Here is a 21364-nt window from a genome sequence, read left to right on the forward strand (position 1 = left end):
GGGACAACTTGATCAGTGTAACGAACATAGAAGGACTGGGGGAAAATAACTTCCCAAAGGTTTTAAATCTATTGCTTGAACTGAAAATAACACATAATTGTACAGGGTGCTTGGTATGAGCTTAAATATGCTGTAATTGCTTTTTGCTGATGTGATTTTGATTTATGATAACCATTAGAGACACTTTCCTGTTCTTTTTTTCCCCCCTGGGTTTTTGCAAATTAGGCACTGAACGTAGAGTCACCGATAGTTCAGATTTTGGCTTGAAAGCAGTTTTGGCAAATGCCCCGCTGTTGGAATGTCCAGATGAATTCATAATTTATGCAACCTGACGGTGAAATAACGTTTCTCAAAGTCCCTTTTAACCTACACTGGCCGTTGATGCGCTTGTCCTTTGTAAGACCTAGCTTGTAGTAACACAGAGAACAGTTCTTCTTCTTGTTCAGAATGATCCAGGAGAGGAAATTTGGCAATCGTGTCTCTTCTATTTTTAAAGCAAGACTTGGATGTATGAGTATTGCGCTGTGACCTAGCAGAGTCTCCCATAACTGGCTTCTGTGTCAGAGGTTTCTTGTCCGTATAAGGAGGGGTGCCAGCTCAGGGTTTTTAAAGGTCAGTAGCAGCACTTTGAACTGGGCAGAAATGCATTCATGTCTGAAGCAACGAAATGAGCTCGGCTGTTGCACGCTTGCTGTGATGCACAGCTGGCAACAGATGTCCAGCCGAATTCTGAACCATCTGCAGTTCCTGAATGGAAAGCCAGCCCCAATATCAAATACATTTCAATAGCTGATCGTGAAATTACCCAAGTGTGTATTGACAGCAGCAAGCTCCTTATTGATACAGTTGTTGAATGGGGTGTGGGGGTGGGGAGACATTTCTGGCTAATGTAGCCACCTGAACATCCAGCACCAAAGCCAGTTCTAGGAGTACCCCCTAATTATGCAACTGTTCTGCCAGGGAGTATGACCCGATACAGAGCACAAGGATTCCACTTCCAGGTCAAGAGGAATTCCACCATAGCTACTAGTTTTAGCTCAAACCTGTGGTGTAGTTTTGAAACCGCACTTGTGCCGTAGAAGCTTGCTGGGTGACCATGGGCTGGTTACAAATGTTCAACCTAAACTACCTCATGGGGTTGTTGCAAGGATAAAGTGGAGGAGAGGAGAATGCTGGAAGCTGCCCTGGATCCCCATTGGGGAGAAAGGCAGGGCACATGCAAAGTAAATAAATCAGTAGCATATCCCTGCTTCACAACTAGCACTTCCAGGTTGTTTCTGTCCAAATATTCAGGGTGGCTTCTGAAATATTAAGTCCCAAAGGCGAAAGCCTTTGGAGAGCGTCCTCTATGGCTGCCTGCTGCAATGCACTTCATCAGACATGAGGCCATGAGAGGACTTCTCTAGCTGTTGCCCCCAGGCTGCGTGGCCTCCTTGTTTTTGCAATTCCAGCATACTTTAAACATAACCTTGTTCTGGAGGGCCCTTGCAATTAAAGTCAGTTATCTGTGTCTTTCTTCTGTGCTGAGTTTTTTTAGAATACTACTACCTGGTTTTACCGCTGTACTTACCTTGAGGGTTTTTAAAAATCAGATTTATGAATCTATTATAATTTTATTGCATCCATGATGTTTAGCTGTTGTTGCTCATGCTATTCTTTGCATGCTTGCTCAGTTGCCTATTTATCTGAAACATTTATATCCCACTATACTGTTAAGACTGTGCCCCAAATGGCTGGTGTCAAATATTAGACAAAAACGGGACCAAAAATATCTCTACTACTGAAATGTGGTAAAATGTCAATAAAAACAGAATACTTTCCTCTAAAACTTAAAGGTGTGCTGAGCAGCATACAATGTATTAAGATACTTGCCTGCTTGGGTAAGGAAGCGGGGAACAGGCTGCATTTGTAAAAGATACTATAGGCAGATCTTAAGTTTATGGTCAGCTAGAGCTATCCAGCCTTGGTGTGTCAGACTTGTTAACTGTCCTTGGTACTGAAATTGAACTTCCCCTATTAATGTGGGGGAGTTTATGGCCTGCCATAGTCCATAGTAACTTCCTGCTATGCAGAACTAAGATACCCTTGTTCAAGAACTGTAACCTGGGCATTACAGTGACACTTCTGAACCTGTCTGTTTGGCAGATAACTGTGTCCCATGCCCATTCTCCTGACATACTGTAAGATAGACCAGGTCCCCACCCTTGTTGAACTTCAAGAATGTAGACAACAGCTGTCAAGGTAGAGGGAATGGGCAACCACAAAATGGTTGCCTTAGAGGCATGGGCCAGTCACAAAATATTGGGAGATTCTAAGCTAAGCATCCTATAATGGAGGAGTTATTTATGAATGGTTACATTCGGAACTGAGAGGAAGTTGAGGTATCCTGGGCTTTTCAGAAATATACCAGGAAATGCTGAAGCAAGGAATGCCAGGACAGGCTCTTCAGTTTGTGGAAGAAGGAAATGGGTGCTGAGAAACGCATTAGCAAGCATTGTGGCACTCATGAATACAGTTCTGGCTATCACTGATGTATACCATGTGTTTTGGATGCTGAAAAATTAAGTCGTAGTTGAACTATGGCTCTCCAGAAGTCCATGGACTACAACTACCATGAGCCTTTGCCAGCATGAAGTCCATGGATATCTGGAGAGCTAGTTTGGCCACCCCTGATATATACCATGATTTCAAATGAGTTTAAATGCTAATACTTATGATTTGTTTATTTAAAGCATTTACAGCCCTTAAATCATAATAAAGATGTTCAAGATGTCTAATAGGTCTGTATAGTATTCACTGTAGTCCTGAATTCAAATGTTAGGTGCTGGGAGCTTGAATTCCAAGCCCACTTGATCCAGTCCTGGCTGCTGGACAAAGCAGGGATCTGAAGCCAGGACAGGCATCTGAAAGCCGTATGGAAGGGTGATATAAAAATCTAATAAATATGTTTACTACCCAGGATCTTCCTTGTTCTGAAGGCTTCTGGAACAGCTATTTTCCCTTAGTCTGGACAGCTTGTTACTGAGAAGCCCATCAGACTATTCCTCACAGGTGCAGTGCAGCACTTGGACCTGACCCTCTGAGAACCTGAAGCCTTGAGATACCCAGAGTGTATAACATGTTGGTTATGCAGATAAACGTACCAAATACAAACTTCCTATGCCTGTAATGGAGTGGTAAAATGCTTTGGGAGCAGTTGAAAATCTGATTGCAAAGAGGTAGGGCTCTTCATTTGAAAACAAATAATATGTTCCTGGACTCCTGTATAGAACCAAAAGGAAGACAAATCAGTAAAATGACATTCTCCCTAAATGTATAAAATATATAAACATTCTCCATACACATACGCATGCCAACACACATATATACACATACATATATACACATATACATAATACATAACATACATATATGTGTGTGTGTGTGTGTGTGTGTGTGTATATAACTGCATCTGCCTATAACATGTCAGTGAATGTAAGATGCCTTCCCCCTTCCTGACAGCATGCCTGATTAAAACCATGAGGAATAACAACCCTAATCATCTTTTTGGTTAAATCCAGTCTTTTTTATAATAATGATAATGATGATGGGGAGGAGGTGGTGGTGGCAGCTTCATTCTTGTATGTGGCCTTCCCCTGTCTGGTTCAGGGCAGCTCCCAACAAATATAAAGCCATTAATATATATGATAAAATGTTAATTCAACAGATGAATTATTAAAAACAATTTAAAAACTGTGTCTTCTATTTCCATGTGCGCCCTTACGGGGGGAAGCCAATGTGGAAGGTTTTAGTAGGTTGGATGGGGTGGATGGATTCTCAAGTAGGGAAGCCAGTATTTTAGATGTTATTTTCCTGGCTTCAGCCATAGGTGCACAGTGCCTGTTTCCACAATGCCCATATTTTAAAGCGGCAAAGTGTTAAGTCCACACCTCTGGTGGTAGAGCGTACGCTTAAATGGATATCAAAAGCAGAAATGTATTTGGGAAGGGAATGGTGGTCTAAAGAAAAAAAGAACCTTTTGTAAATCTGTTTTATGTTGCTCAAGAATGTTTGTTTCACAGTAGCATTATGTGCTTTGTAAAGTGTTGGTTATTCAAGGAGGATGACTTAGAGCAGATGTTTTCAGGTAGTGAAAAAAGAAGCCGTCGGATTTTGCTCCTCTTGTGTCCTGGCAGTCAGATTTCTCAGGGCCTAAGTTTTAGAGCTTCATAGTCCACTTTGAAGCGGAGTTCTTTCCTCTTCCCAGTAGCATTCTGGCTTTCTCTTTTGCAGCCCAGCAATAGCCCCTGCTGCCTCGTAAGCGGAAATGTGGCTGTGCAGATGGGAGGCTGAAAAAGGCCAAGAAAAAAAAATGTGACAGTGTCTGAATTAAGCTTACTTTTAGTGCCATAACTCTAGTTTATTAGGCCGGAAAGAGAAGCTTCTAAGAACAAGCCCCAATATCTTTGTTTTATGGTTAGAGGGGCCTAGAGTGCAATCCTAAACAGAGTTACGTCCTTCAAAGCCCATTGGCTTCAGTAGATTTAGAAAGCTATAACTCTGCTGAGGATCATGCTGTTAGTCACCGAATGTAAGCTTGTCGCCCATTAACAGGATTAAAAAAAAAATATTGTAGCAGTGCTAAACACAGTCACTTTTTGATGGCTTATTTAGGTAAGTTCTGTTTCAGCAGACACTGAGCTTGAATAGTGTATGTTTGGAATTTTGAAAAAGAAAAGACCAAGTAGGAAATATACGGTAATCTACATAAGGTCCCAGATATTCAGAAGGGAAATGACTGTGCGGGGAAAGATATAAATTATAACTTTATGGAAGAGGTTAATGCAGGAGTAGTCAAACTGTGGCCCTCCAGATGTCCATGAACTACAATTCCCAGAAGCCCCTGCCAGCATTTGCTGGCAGGGGCTTCTGGGAATTGTAGTCCATGGACATCTGGAGGGCCACAGTTTGACTACCCCTGGGTTAATGTATATTAGAAAACAAACTGGCAAGGGGAAGAGTTCTGTTATCAGATTTCACCTGCGTTTCGAACCCACCAAGTTACTTTCTGGGCGAGAACAAATATTAGGTGAGTGAGGATTCATGAAATATGGTCTTTTAAAAATAGATTTCATTAGCACTTTGTGCCGATAATTTATTCCTCCTTTTATTCATCTCTTCTCATACTAATAATGGATAGGTTATTTGCATATAAATAGATTTCAGTATTTACTGAAGCAAAGGCCTAATATGTTTCCCTTTTCCATGGACATTGTTAAATAAGTGGCGATATTGCAACGATCAGCAGTTATGAATTGTAATAATTTTCTTGGTCAAAATTCTGTAGAGTGCATCAACAATCTGACATTTTAAGTGCTACAAGGGGTTTAGATCTCTATTAAAATAATGAAATCATGAAAACATTTTCCTGTTCCTGCAGAGATGCTTTTGATAGCCCTCTTAAAATAAAGCTAACATGAACTATTGACAATGTTGGTTTTGAACTCAGCCAATCTGTTTTTCAATAGTTTTTTTCTTTCCTCCCACCCCGCCCTTCCCTGTCTCCTAGCCCATGATGGGATTTCACAATTAAATAATACTGTGGAAGTATTATTAAATAAATATTTTTCCTTTTTAGAGCTGGTCATTGTACATACAGGCATTAACTGGTTGCATTCAAATGTCACAAACAGTAGAGTTTTGTTAATGTAGGCGCAAACACGGAAGGTGAACAGGCCAGATCTTGCCTCCTGTAGAAATGGAGATCGCTGTGTAAATTGTTACTTTGCATTCATGGGGATTCTCCCATTTTGTGCTTGCAACAGTTGTTTGAGGTAGGCGTGGCCCATGTTAGAAATAGCCCCAAGTCCCCCAATACCAGTCATGTCTAAGACAGGCCCTGCCATCCAAGTCAGTCATCTTTCCTTCGCACCACAGTGGTTGTCTTCTGAAAGATATGATAAGAATGGGGTGTAGTAAATGATTTATGTCTCTGTTTGGACCTGTATTCATTTCTAATTAATGTTTATGACAATAGTTCTGTCCCATTCATTTCGGTGAGATTTTGCTTGCATAGAGGCAGGTTTGCAGAGCAAGTGCGGAAAAGTTTGGTCTTGTGATAATTATGCAAGTTGGAATGGGAAAGTCTGCTTTTGAAATGCTGTGCTTGAAAACCCATGAATAGGGGGTGGGGGGGAGATAAAATAAGATAATGTTCTCCCTGGCCCATTATGCACGGCCGCCAAAACGGCGATTTCGGGTCACATGGAAAACGCGGAGGGGGAAGACGCGACGCATACCGGTTATACACGGGGCGGGGCGCGACGGCGGCAAAACCCAGAGTAACCGATTATGCACGCGCCGATCCGGGCGCCGCTTCTGGTTGCGCCCCGCTCACCCGGAAGCTGCGCTTTCTTCCGCGTTTCACTGACGCGGCTTTTTCAGCGGCATGCACCAAAGCTGCAGCCGGTTGCAGCCGGCTCCGTGCGTTATCCGTGATTTTAGTCGCCGCCATTCCACCCCGAATGTGCGCTAAAACCCCCGTGCATAATGGGTCCCTATGGGATTTTAATTTGTTGCTTTGAATAATAAGAACATGTTTCAAGCGTGCAGTGCCAAGGAAACAAACAGTGTACTTTCTTGCTGATATTACAGAATTTGAAATGACTCAGGATGTGTTATCTTTCTGCAAATAATAGATGGAGAGGATAAATATTTGACAGCCTTTCCAAATATAAATTGTAAATTGTTTTTACCTGGAAGAATATTAACTAATTGGCCTGTATGCTCAGATGTATGCCTTTCTGCTACCAGTAGAGGTCACTCAGTGTAAAGTGAATAATTTGCTTTCAGCGTTTGAGAAAAATATAAAATATTGCTAGATTTTTAGTCCCGATTCAGCAAACCCCCTTAAAAGTAATAGCTTCTGATTTTCTTCCCACAACATGGACCAGTACTGGGGAAATGTGCGGGTGACAAACTTTCAGAACATGGTTGCCTACTGAGAAACCGATGTAGGGTTAGACTAGCAGATTAGGATCTTGGAGGTAAAGTTAAGGCCCACTATTGAGTCACAACCTATTCATGGTAACCCCAATAGATTGCCCCTCATGGGGTACCATGGGCAGAGGTCATTTGCCATTGCCATCCATTGCATAGCAGCCTCAGTCTTCCTTGGTGGTCAGTCATCCAGGTACCAACCCAGTTTAGGTTTCCAAGCTCTGATGAAATCAGGCTAGTCTGAGATCTGGGACCAAATGTCCACTTTAAAATAAAGTTTGCTGGGTAATCTTGGACCATTTGTTCTTTCTCAGCCTAACCTGTGCCAGGGATTAATATTGTGGGATTAATATTGGAAAAGTAGAAAATGTATGCTGCCTTGGGATCCTTGGAGGATCGGCTGGATAAAAAGGTGCTAGATCAGGGGTAGTCAAACTGTGGCCCTCCAGATGTCCATGGACTACAATTCCCAGGAGCCCCTGCCAGCGAATGCGAATACTGGCATGGGCTCCTGGGAATTGTAGTCCATGGACATCTGGAGGGCCGCAGTTTGACTACCCCTGTGCTAGATAGATTTAGAGAAGGAACTGTGTATTTGATTGTGTAGAATTTTTTTAATGATGGGAGAAGTGAACTTTGTTGGAATCCTTTGCCATTTAGTCGTCCCCCCCCCCCCCACCAGAACCATTTATCTCAGCAGAAGCTCCATATAGCTGCATCAGACCGATATAAACTTGGCTGGGATAATCTACCATTTTTGCCCTCCTCTCAGAACTGCCCCCCCCCCCAAGAACAATTCCACCTAGCAGAACCAGAGTGAGAGGTGTGATGCCTTCATGATTTGGGTGGGGGCTATGACCCACTTGGCTCTTCCCAAGCACTAGCTGTAGAAGTAACTATCTTAATCTCAACACACTGATTTGTCTCTTTTCATCTTCTCTTCCTCCCTTTCTGTCATGTTTTATAACATAGGCAATTATTTTGAATTATACAGTGTTTGAGTACAGCAGTAGAAAAATGGTATATAAATACGGAGGGCAAGTAAGCAAATAAATACATAGTTTATATAACAAGTTCATAGAGACACCTCTCCACAATGTATATTACCCTAATTAACAAAGTAAGCTGTGTTTCAGTATCTTTAAATCAGCAAGGCAAATTCATAATGATTAACTGAAGTTCCATTTTTTTGCATGCTTGCTTTATTTCTTTCTATAACCACAAGGAAAAGGCATTAGTGCATTGTCACGTAACATGAAGACTGAGCAAACCTAGATTTTTAGATGTGCTATAGATTAGCATCTATTCCTATGAACATAAGGCTTTTTTGCTGAAATGAAACTATCTAGTAATATTTCTATGTGAAATGTTTCTAGTGTCTGGAACTTGCAGTGAAATACTACTTCTATTATAACTACTAGTACTGTGGGTAAAAATTTATGCTGGTACAATGAGGGAGAAATCTTCAGTGGGTCTCCTTAGAAGTCAGTCTCATTGGGAGTGGCCAGATATAAATTGAATTGAAAATTGAAATAAATAAATTCAGTAGGGCTGTTTCTTAGAAAAGTGCAGTTAGGATTGCTGCAGAAATCGTCTTTACTGTTGTATAGAATGAAGCTCTCAGATCCAATGACTGAATGTCTAAGTTAATAATTAAAGGGATTCCCCCCTATTTCTATTCTTAACTTTTAACAAGACCCTTAGTTATCTTGCTTATGCTCTTTGCATGGGTCCATTGGCTGAAACAGTGGAGCTGGGTGTGGTTGGGTTTAGATTTTAATTAAGCTACCCTCTCTTGTTGCTGCTGTATATCTTGTTGTATGGGGTTTTATATTGCAATTTTAACATTTGCTGTAAACCACCACGGGACGACCAGTTGTAAGTGGCAGTATATAAATATAAATAAATAAATAAAGTGACATTCTAGAAGTTAAAAAAAGAGATTATGGCTGTGTATTGTTGAGAAGCAGTCGTCAAACCACGGAATGTGTTTTTATCCATCCATTATTGAAACAAAAAAAGAAGAGCCAGAGTGAGCTTTTACTTTTGATACCACTAGATGTCCATATTTAATAAGGTTTGTATTTTGGTGTCATGCTAAGAAAATATATTTCCGTTTACATTCTGTTTTCAATTTCTGGCTTAGTATCCTAAGTAAGGATGTTTCAGGAATAGTGGTGTGATACCAAGGATGTGAGATGGAGAACAATCCACAATCCAAATTAACCAACTCTTGTCAGATATGAAACAGGATTGTAGATTGTGCTTCAGTGTGTCTTCTTCAGAAGTTCCATTAGAGATTTTAAAACTGCAATTTGTTGTTACTCCCTATTTTATCGAAAATGTTGTCACCACTATCACCACAATGCAGACTTCTGGCCACTCTACTCTCAGGCTTCCTTGTTTTCAGTGAGGAAAGGAAACACAGTTTTCTGTCTTTGGTATTTCTCACCGTTACTTCAGTGCGTTTATGCCAAGGGAAAAACTAGTGTAGTCTTGCTGATGAAGTAGGCATAGCACTATGCATTCTGAAATACCTTGAACTGTCCCTTTTCCCAACTGGAGATCATTGGGTGAAGCTTGATAAACAGGGTTGATCCCTTAGGATTATATCTATATTCTTGCTTCACTAGTTGGCCAAACTGACTTGGACCTCAGCTTTTAACCCTGATACCATGCCATAACCTGAATAACCCAGGTTGGCCTGATCTCATCAGATCTCAAAAGCTAACTAGGTTAGCCCTGGCTAGTACGTGGATGGAACACCACCAATGACTCCGAGGGTCATAACACAGAGGCAGGCAATGGCCAACCACCTCTGAACATCTCTTGCCTTGAAAACCCCATGGGGTCACCATAAGTCAGCTTGATAGCAAAGCCAATAATAACCATCTTGGATATCTATTGCTTCCAGCTCTTCAAATACCCTCCCATCATGTCCCTCTCTTTCAAACTCTATCCTTCTCAAAGGAATGAAGTGTTCTAGCACTATGTCATCTTAGGGGTGGCTTGAATACTGTAACTTCATTTGACATAATTTTGGCTACGGCATGCATAAAGTATGTGACTTCCATTAGTTAAAAAGGAAACAAAGAGTTTCTGTTGTTGCAACCTAAAAGATTGACAACTTGTTCAGCATGGAGCTCTGTACAATACAAATATTGCCTTTGTATTTTGTGATTTATCCCAGGAAACATGAGACCTGGAATTTTATTTCAAGGAGAACATAGAATTGTCAAGATTTCCATCCTCTGAGCAAGACTGAAGGATACCCATTACCTTCCTTTGGTCCTGCTGCACGTGAAAATAATACTCATGTAGCGTGTCAATCAGCTAAGTGGTTTAGGAACCAAAACATCTTGGCATGTCAACATTAGAGTTCCAGATTTGCATTAACATGTTGCCATTAGGAAGAACTGTTTGACTGACTTATAACAAATTAATTGCATGGGCTGCCGTTTTCCATGCCTGAGGTATGCTTCTTGCAGGATTTATTTTTTGAAACATCAATAGCTGAAAAAATATCCCTTAGTGTTTACATATTTGGGGCACGTTAAGAATGTCATGTAAAATGTTTAGTTAACATTCCATTGTTAGTCTCTCATATGGAAGGCTAAGGAGAACTGATCTCTGAAGTGGCTTTGCAGTCACTGTGACACAGAAAGAGAAAACCCAAGTGATAGCACTTTCATCTAGCGGGAAGAAATTTCTTTTCTTTTAGAATAGAAAAAAGCATCGTATGCCAGAGGAAAGCACCTCTCTTGGTGAAGTTGATCCACAAAATCCAACCCCTTCTGCCATGCTGGGAAGTGACCAAGGTCTATGAGTCCACCCCCTAAGGCCATTCTTCTCCAGCTTGCCCTATGACCTCAGCTCAGGCGTGAAGAGGGTTTTTTGTATCCAGCTCTTCTTCCTGCTGACCCCTGCTTGAAGCTCTCAGGAGTGGGCAACTGAGTGTCCTCTTCTGCAGGAAGCTCTTAAGAGTTTAGTGTTTTAGACAAGATCTACAGAGTCTTCCAGAGTCTCATGAGAAAGTTGAATTCCTCTCCCAATGTGATCATACCACTGTCCTGCTCCCTAATGTGGCCTGTACTCAGCTGAAGAAGCAGAGCAACCTCAAATCTCTCTGACATTGCTTTGGCCATCCCAATTCTCATGCAATCCCTGGTTATGCAGTGCTCATACCCTGTTTTTGTGTAACCCAAGAGACAAAACTATTGTAGTAAACAAATGATTTACACTTTTCTTTTCTTTTTTTTTTTTTTTGCTCCCCCTGAATCCAGCAAGATGGGTAATGGGTCTTAGAGTTTGGCTCCTTAAGCAGTTCTTGTGACCTCTTTCTGAATGCAACTGAAACTTTCATGAGCCAGTTACACTAACATGCATCCAATAAGGCCCAGCTCTGCCAGTGATATTGCTCCCTGGAGAGAGGTTGTGATCGTTGCCTGGCATCAGAAAGTAATGGTTTAAGAACTCTTGCAAAACATACGCATCCCTTCTCTCCACCCTGTTTGTCAATCTCTCTGTACTCCCACGTAAATGTTCTTGATAGCTTGGTCAAAAAGTCTTTCCCACCTCTCATTTATCTGTCTACCCCCAAGAGGTGGCCTGAGTGCTTGCGGCAGGGAAATGTCTGTTACCCTCATTCAGAACTGCACTGTTAGAGCCAAAAAAGAAATTAACATTCAACACGTTATGTGGGAGGGTTTTTTCTTGGGAGGAGGGACTTCAATAGCAAACCAGTCTGACTAAAATCCTATTTACAGCAGATTTGATCTGTGTTTTGGAATTAAAACAAAAGCTCAAACATGGTGATCTCTTTTCATTATGGGTGGGAAAGTTGGACAATGGAGAAAGCTGCTAGGGAGAAAGCCACTTGATTAGGAGTATGGTGTAGGAGAAGAGCTTTGCAGATACTATGGACTGCCAGAAAGATAAACAATAGATTCTAGATCAAGCCTGAACTTTCAAGAAGCTAAAATGACCTAACTGAGACAATAATGACAATAATGTTAAGAAAATCTGAAGGCAGCAGGAAAAGAGAGAAGCCCAGCTTGAGCTGGATTGACTCAAGCAAGGAAGACCTGGCCCACAGTTTGCAAGGAGTATGCAAGACCAGAGCAGGCTGTTCACAATAGGACATTTTGAAGGTAATTAATTTTTGTAGGGTTGGAAGTAAATTGATGGCACCCCCCCCACACGTAAATTCTTAACAAGAGTTTTTCAATGCAAGCCCTTCGTTGAATAGAGATACACAGACTTTAATATTATAGTTACTTTTTGAAGCCCTGCTTTTCTTTTAATATGTGGTGGTAATATGTTTGGATGCCTTGAGAGGGAAGGAATGGCTCAGCAGACATTATAGTTCTGTCCTTCATCTTTAATGTAGCATCGTCGTGTCTCCCCACCCCCACCATCATTCATATTTAGTATAAGAGCTACCTGGAGATTATCCCAGAAATATCCTACCGAACATCACTTCCACGAGGCCGCTGCAGCATAAAATGTCTCTAAGCATTTCTTTTATGGAGTTAACCTAGAGTGACTTAGAGCCAAACATGATTTCAGAGCTGCTCTGAGGAAAGCAGAGCTTTCTTGAGAACTCAGCAGGTTAGATCTTACCTTCCGCTCACAGACTGTTGTGAATACTCCGCTGAGTCCTATTAACCTAAATGTTTTACTTATCTAGCATTTATGGAGTACTGTTCTGGAAAGCAAGCTTTTAACTCCTCATTGTTGATTTTTGCTTCCTAAATTAACAGCACGAGTAGTCTCACAAATTTCTTTCCATCCTTTGGGGGAAGATAGGCTTTATTGCCTTTCAGCAGGCTTTCAAAACACATAAAAAAGACTAACACTGGCAATAAAGAACCCTATTTTTTAATCTCTTACTGGTACTTATTAATATTCCTTTATTTTGATTGACGGTAGGAAATGGGCCTAATCAAGGGTGCTTATCAACTAAGAGTGTCTGTGGTTGCAGGGAAAGTTGGAACTCTAGTTAAATGAACAGTTTGGGGGCAGAGTTCATTGGGGTCTTCTCTGCACAGGGTCCCTCAAAGTGAATGACAGCTGAGGCGCTCTTTCTTAAAAGCTTCCATTCATTTCACTGAAATTGGGTCCAGAGATCTTAACAGCGGATTGTGTCCGGGAGATCCAAGGACCACCCAGTTATGAATTTCTTTCCCCGGTTAATTTCTTGAATTATTTAGATTATATTCACCATTTGAACTCCACGAGCTGGCAAGAAGAAATGCTAAATATTCAGCGTACATTTTTGAAGTGCCTGAAGCAAAAACAAAAGTGAGGCGAGCGATCATTCTCCTGGCAGGCCAACAGCCAGAGCTTTTCTTGCTGCAGATTTGTGCCTTGTTTGTCACAGAAGCTGCATCTCAATGTGCTTTCCCCCTCCTTTTTGATAGGGAGTTTTAAAATAGCAATGAATCATATTCATATCATTTTGTTTTTTTTTCCTTTTCTTTACTTGTGAAATTACATTCTTTCATCTCTCTCACTGCCCATAAGGTGAGCACAATTTTCAGCTGCAGAAACATACACCTAAAGGGTTGTAGTAATAACAGGCCCTGGTAATTTATCCCATTAAGGAAGCGATCCCAAAAGTTTAGCTAGGATACCAGAAACATACACAATCTGCTTACTATGTGGGAAGTTGGACTGTGTCTGCTTGCTTCTTAATTGTGTGCTGACGTTCTGCAGGGTAGACGACTGTGGCCAATCTTGGAATGCTCTGTGGTTCTTTGTGGTGTGTCTGCACCATATTGATGGACGATGTGTGCTAGCTTTGATTCAAAAGGGTGAAAATCCTCTCCTCCAGAGAGACAGTCCGGTAGAGTCACACCTTCCTGTTTAGTTCCTTTTAGTCTACTATGGCTCTTGCACAGGATTGGGGAATCCTTTTCTGAGGGCTAGTTTTTCTCTGAAGTTGTTTTTCAAAAAAGTCCATTGTGTTCCCTTATTCTTCTCTTCAGTTTTTACCACTTTCTTATCCTTTCCAGTAGTTTTTCTGTGATCCCTGGTGCCCATGGTGATGAAGACCACTTTCAAAAGTTGTCATCAGTATGAGGGGAAAGCTGTCTTCCTGTGATGGACATGATTGGTCTTTTCTTTTGTCTGGGAGAACAGAGCACTCTGGAGATCTATGTCTGCTGCCTTAAATTTACTAATCACACAGAATGCGGAGGCAGTAGGTTCTGGGCCCACTTTGTAGGAAAGCATTTTCTCATCCTTTGGAGCAGTGCAGACAGATCAGGATCACTTGTAAGAAACCACATGCCCTGTTTCCAGCAGCTCCTGTACTAACAGCAAAACTGTCATGGCCAAGCTGTTTGATATCAAGTCAAGGAAAGACCAAACCTACCCCCTTGGTACCATGCCGGTGAACAAAGAAACCAAACAAGCATTGTTCTTTATCACCTTCTCTGGTAAAACAGAAAACAAAACACCAACAGCCGGTGAAAACTGACTGTCAGTTTTGACAGTGAGATGATTTTTCACTATGTGAAACTTACTAGTTTTTAATAATTCTAGTAATATTCATTTTTGTTTATTTTTAGCCACACTGAGCCCACTGTGGGACTACTATATAGTCTCCCACAGGTGTTTTTCATCAAGAGAGCTGGACTATGTAATTTCAGGGAGGGATCTGATCCTTTTTTGCTTTCTCACCTTGCCTAGAGAATGCTCTCCCCCTCCCCATGCTCTTAGATGTAAATAGCTGTTAATGCTTTTGTTTTGGTGCAGACACTACAGTACCAAATTGACTGCCTAGGGAGGTGGTGAGCTCCCCGTCACTGGCAGTCTTCAAGCAGTCACTGGACAGATACTTATCCTGGATGCTTTAGGCTGATCCTGCATTGAGACTAGATGGCCTGCATAGTCCCTTCCCATTCTAGGATTCTATGAGTCTAGTTCAGCAGTGGAAGGGGCTGCCTCAGGAGGTGGTGAGCTCCCCCTCACCGGTGGTCTTCAAGCAGTGGCTGGACAGATACTTATCCTGGATGCTTTAGGCTGATCCTGCATTTAGCTCTGTGATTCTACAAAACTATCTGAATCTTAAGTCAGTTTTGAGTGTTGCGAGTTCCAATCATTACTCTTCTCAGCATTAGAAGTAAGAGTTGAAAAATAATAGCTGGATGGTTGTATAGTTCTCTGACCATAATTTGAAGTGCCATTTATATAAAGATGAGCTGTAGGCAGAGTGAAAAGGGACAGTTACAGCATGGACACACTATGGACGTCTCTTTTGACTGCTTCATTGCTCCCTTGCTACTTCAAAGTAACATGCCATGTGAATCCATTTCTAAAGAGCAGCTTGACAGTTGCTGTGGAATGAATGGGGTCACCTTAACATTGCCTTGGAAATATCCATTATTGTTAGTCGATTCTTAAATATTAGAAAAATAGGTTTGTGTGTTTGAGCATAAACTGACAAAAGATGCTTGTGGCCCACCAAAAATTAACTAATGCAATAATAAGAACAAAGTTGGAGTCTAATGTCTGCCTGATAACAGCAGGTCCTGTCTACCGACAGCAGAAGGTCCTGCAGTCTCGCTGGTCAGTTGGATGCTCCTGGACTCCGTTCCTGAGGCTGGTTCCATCTCCTTGTTCCTCTTTAATAAAACAGAACTTTTGCAATAACTTTACCTTTAAGGTCTTGGTATTTTTGTGGTACTCAAATAAGAAAATTCTTGATGGAAACATCCAGCTGCTTACAACCACAGTTCCTGTTTTCATTGCATATTTTCTGTGCAATGAAAACCTGGATTTTTAATAACAGCTGATTTCTTTCTTTTAAAAAAATGCTCATAACAGGAGCCTGTGGTAAAGTTGATGGCATTTAACTAGTCCAGGATTCACAAACACGCCTCCTACCACGAAGAAATGTATGCTTGGATATAAGAACTCCATCCTGTAAAGTAATCATTTTCAAGTCCTCCTTTTCTGTGCGAAAATGTTCACACTGAGGGGCCAGCAGCATAGATTTTCCCTTGAAATTACCCATTGCTACTGTTCTCTGCTGCGTTTGCCCTGTAGCACTGGTTGACATTTCATAGAGAGTGAACCTCTATAGGGCTGGAAAATATATAATTATAAGAATCACCTTCTCTTGATTTTCCTATTATGTACCAATCACAGTGCAGGCAGGATTTTCTTAGGTGTTTGCTATGAAGGGAAAGAAGTTTTATTCTTGCTTGACCTGTGATTAAAGTGTGGCATTTTGGTAAATAAATAGGAGATAGCTTCTGCATAATTCAGTTCTAAACTAATGCTGTAAGAAGCTGGTAATGTGGGTCTTTGACCTGTATCACACAAGCAGCACATGTATAATGGAAACTATGTCCTAGGATAAAAATTATGTAGCAAAATGAAAATTTTCCAAGCGCTAAATGTACGCGCTCCCCTTCCCCATTCATTAAATTAAACCCTGCATTTCTAGCCACCCAGGTTTGCTAAGACCTAGGGCAACCAAGAATGGTTGCATTTTAGTGTACATACAGATTGTGGGCTGGATCGCATTCAGAGAGAAAGTAGAGGTAGGATCCTGATGTTGCTGGGTTCTGAAAAGTGGTAACTTGTATAGAGGCTCAGTGAATACACACCCATGTTCAAGTGATGTCATGAATAAGTGTTGATGAAGACCACACGTTTTTGTGCAATACTACCCGGAGGAGTACAACTGTGTCTTCCCCTCTTGAAGGAAGGGACCTGCCGATGTCACCTGCAAGAGGTTTGGCCTCACAAAGCAAAACAACAGTGCCTAAAACAGGACCATGCATCTTGCTGCTTGTGTCATTATAGCTAAAGTATTTTGCTGAGCATTCCCTGCTCATCTCAGTGAACTGTTTGAGGCTGAAAATGCTAATGTTCTTTGGAGGGAAGGATTAAATGTCAGGAAAATAAGCAGGTGATAGTGATACACACTGTTGTCATTGAACAGGGCACGCGGTATCTTATATAGTGATTATCGCTGCATTTACTTTGAGCCACTGAGTAAATGCTTGTGGAGAATGGAAATGCTGCCCATACATTGAAAGTGCTTTTATATGAGAGATTCTGAGAAAGATCCATGACATTAAAAAAAAGCAATTGGTTCATTTTGCATGTGTTAGGACATATAGTATTGTAACAGACACAAGGGATGGCATGAAGGCACGTAATACTGTTGTCAGGTTAAAGCTGTTCAGATATCTGCCTGATTATGGCTTGAGTAGGAGACCTTCTAGATTAGTTCATAAGAGTTGTATTGAGAACCAGTGTTCTTGGGTGTGCTTTATGGCAGTGGTCCCCAACCTTTTTGAGGTTGGGGACAGGCAGGGCAACTGCCCGCCTGCGCATGCGTGCCCGCACATTGTGCATGTGCGGCCGTAATCGCGCATGCGCGAAAGTGCCGTGAATGCGCAATTTTGGTGGCGCATGCGCGGCCTGGCCACGGCCCTGATTCCCTCTCCCCCCCCCGCAGTAAGAAGCTTCCCAGGCCACAAGCTTGCGGCCTGGGAAGTTTTTTACTGCAGGGGGGGGCGGGGAGAGGGAGCTGCGGCCCGGCGCCATGGCCTTCGTGGCCCGGGGACCACTGCTTTATGGTGTTGGACTAACGTCAGGGAGACCAGAGTTCAAACCCCTTATTCAGCTGAGAAGTCGTTTGGATAACTGTGGGTCACTCACTTTCTCTCAGCGTACCCCTCCCTTCAGGCTTCTTGCAATGGTAAAATGGTCGAGAGGAAAACAGTTGACACTGCCACGAACTTCTTAGAAGAATGGGGAGGATAGAAATGTGATGTTTTATCGAAGAGTGATGGTACAAACATACTGATGTGCATCAAAAATGTTCCAGGATATTCACAATGCCTCCATTCATTCCCCAAGCCAAGTGGATGTATAAAAGACACTTTAATATAATAACATGGTAGCATGTTGAGATGATGACGGATGGTGATTTGGGTTGTATTAATGCTGATGTTTTAACATATATATATATATATATATATATATATATATATATATATATATATATATATATATATATATATATATATATATATATATATATATATATGGAATACCATTGTTATCTCTGCTTTCTTTCACGGCTGTACTTTTGACAATACATGACTTGAATGTTTATCTTGGAAGATAATTGCGATTTTCCTTTTATTCCCTCCATCACCCCATTTTTAGGACCAGGGGCTTACAATCCAGTTGTGAAGTCAACTTCCTGTCTTACTTTATGGGTTTCTCGGATGCAGCGTTTCAAAGAGGCAAAGGATGATACTCCTGGTCCCGGAGCATACAAGGTTTGTTTGTTTTTGGCCTGGAAAGGTACATTATTCTGGTGGGAGTGTGATGTAATTAATTGGTTTGGTATAAAAATGTCTCCTGCTTGTAATACTGGTTTGTATTATAAAATGAATACCGTCGCCCCATCCCCACACCCCCAAATTCTTTCAGCTTGGATTATAGACTTAGGTTTTTTCCATGGTTAGCAAACCAGGTATTTAATGCCAATTACTTTGTAGTTGAATCACAGAGGTTTAAAAAAAATTAAAGCCCTTAAATCTTGATGAGACTCATTAATTGTTGTACATAATATGAGTAGACTATAGAGCAGCATTTTGTTTGATGATTAGCTCCCCTATTAGTAACTTTCTTTTTAATCCTTTTGTGTCAGAAGTCTGGTGTGATTTGTATTCTCCATGCCAATCTAAAATAGATTCTTGTTCCTGTCTATTGAGATACGTGTGTTTGGAGTGGGGGGAGGGGGGCAGTTGAATTTCCATGTGGTTCTCTGTCATGGCAGCTGGTGCTGTAAGATTGGAAACCAAAAACACAAGCCCCATGAGCACAACCATTATGAATTGGGAGGAAATTCTTGGGAAATGGACATATCTTTTTTTTTTTTTTTACCTTAAACACTCACCAAAAATGCTTGTAAATAAAAATCAAGTCAGTCTGAACAAAGATGAAGGGTAGCTTGCTCTCATCTTTTCAGATCACAGATTCTGTAACACACAAAAGATGGGTTGAAGGGATGCAATCTGATTCTCAGGTGCTATCAAGTTTAGACACGTATGCAGCTGGAAGCAAGATGTTGGTGCGTTCAGATGACAATAAAATTATTTGAACGTTGGTTTGGTATTTGGCTGCAAAAAACAGGAATATTTACAAGATGATTTATTTATGAGAAAAATTAATGCTTTCAGAATGTCCTGACGTTGACCATGTTTTGATTGAGATGAACAGGCCTGTTCAAATGTCTTGATAAGGTTTATTTAGAACTTGAACAGATTTCAGGCTGTTTGGGTTGGATCCAGCTGAGTTTTTCCACTCAAAGTTGCTGAAATTGCCTTTGTTAACCCCCATCACTTTGATGTAACTGGATTTATGGTGGTTTATGATTGATTGATATATACGATATCAACTTTTATTGTGGGTGTCTTTGGCTGAAAAGTGTGGCAGAAATATGAATACTTAATAAATGTACTTATTGATTGAAAATTAAGGCTGTATGTTTGACTGCAGCCCCCGTACCAGAATGAGAATCATTAAGCCACTTTTACTGTTTCAAATAAAACTCTGGGATATGTTGGGCTGTGCTAGGTGAACTTCCATCTCAGTATGCAGTGAATGGACAAATCATTTATATGATGCAAAAGTAAGATGACATCTCGCTTTTGGCGGAACAGTCCAGATTTGTAACAATTTGTCCCGCATCCTGTGGCGTTTTAAAAGTCCCAATTTTTAAAAAGAAATACAGCTGCTGGCTCACCAGCAGCCCAGCATTAACGAAGCGGCTAGACCAGGCCACGAGGAGTGGATGCCGCTGGGCTCCCTGCCCAGTCTTCCCCTACCTCTCCACAGGCTTGGCTTACCTGGTTGCGGGGAGGCCAGGGGAGGGGCGGTGCCATGGCCTATTTAGCTGGGAGCTCGCAAGTGGGACCTTCCCTTTGGCTTGTGGCTCCCGACCCATCCAGCAGCTTCCTTCGGCTTTTTCCGACCAGCTCTGGGCTCTTCCGGCTAGAGTGGCTAGAGGACTCCCTCCTGGCTGGCTTGCCAACTTCGTTTGGGAACGCTGTCGGCACCATTTTTGTGGCTGCTTGCCTGCTACCTTCCTCCGCTTGGAGCCGAGACTGCTTCTTTTGGTGGTTTCTGCGGCTGTGCAGGAACGGGGCAGGCTTCTGTGTCAGGTAGAGGCTGTGTCGATCAATGACTTTGTGGGCTGCACATGGAAGACTGTCTGCCCCAAGGCCTGGTGAGCTTGGTGGCCCTGCTTTGCAGAGCTTTGTGGTGCCCACGCATCCTGGTTTGCCCACCCTTGCTCCTTACCGCCCGCTGAATTTGTGGCATGGTCAGCCCCCCCTCTTTTTAGCATGGTGCCATCCAGCAAGTGGCGTGCAGCAAGGGCTGCAAAGCAGGCTGCAGCCTTGCCCCCTGTGGAACAGCCGCATCTCCCGGTGGGTAGCGGGGTGGGGTTCACACCACGAGTGGGGCTCGTCTACTTCAAGGGACTTCTTGGGACCACCGGTGAGGCATTGGCCATTTGGAAAGAGGCCATGGCTGGGGGGCTAGCTATTCTTTATGGCATATATGCCAAATTTTAAATCAAGACCCCCCCCCCCCCCCCGGGTCAATGGTGTTCCGCTTTACCAATGTTAAAATCTGGTCACCTTACCCAAAGGCACACCCCAATCACTAAGTAGTGAATTCACCACATCACTAAAGTCCCCCTGTGTTTTGCTTCATTAGGTTACTGCCCGTCAGAAAAAAAGAAAAAAAAATCTAAAGAGTATATTTGTTTTATAAGATAATGTTTTTACTATGTCTCTACCTTGAAACTTTATCCTATTAAGGCTAAATTTCAGTGTCATCCACATGGGAGGAAAGCAATTCTGTCAAGCAACTTCTTGTACAGATTCCAGGTTCCATCCATCCAGCTGTCTGAGGAAAGACTATGATAGAATCTGCCCTATACGCAGCATGTTATCCTGATGCCGTAAATTGTCTTGAAGACATCAATGTTAGAAAGGCGAGATAGTAATCTTTGTAATAAATAAAGATGTGTGCTGCTGCCGGGCTTAATTGTCCTGTCCCCAGGTCAACTAAGCTGCTCTAACTGGCTGATAAGTTGGTGCCAAAGCTCAAAGCACCCTGGGGGTATTTTTTAAAAAAATACAAAGCTAGGAATTGCAGACAGAAAATGAAAGCATAGGACACACAGAAAATGGCTTAAATGTTCCTTTAAGCCTCCTTTCTGCCCTAGTTAGGTTCCTTGTATTATGGGAAACGGGAACGGTTTGCTTTGAGAATTAGTAATGAGGAAGAATTTTAGATTGAAGCCCAAAGAAAGCGATATTATACAACTTTTCAGTGA

At 41.9% G+C, this 21364-nt stretch overlaps 1 protein-coding gene across 1 annotated transcript in view; it reads left to right on the plus strand.

The window, feature by feature from the left end:
• STPG2 (sperm tail PG-rich repeat containing 2) overlaps positions 1-21364 on the plus strand; it is a 216614-nt gene that overhangs the window by 97702 nt on the left and 97548 nt on the right. Inside the window, exon 12 of the mRNA XM_077300835.1 lies at positions 18175-18290. Coding sequence (XP_077156950.1) covers positions 18175-18290 — 116 coding nt within the window. The remainder of the gene's footprint in view (positions 1-18174; positions 18291-21364) is intronic.

This window comes from Paroedura picta, chromosome 10 (genome assembly GCF_049243985.1).
Source record: "Paroedura picta isolate Pp20150507F chromosome 10, Ppicta_v3.0, whole genome shotgun sequence".
Classification (NCBI taxonomy): domain Eukaryota; kingdom Metazoa; phylum Chordata; class Lepidosauria; order Squamata; family Gekkonidae; genus Paroedura; species Paroedura picta.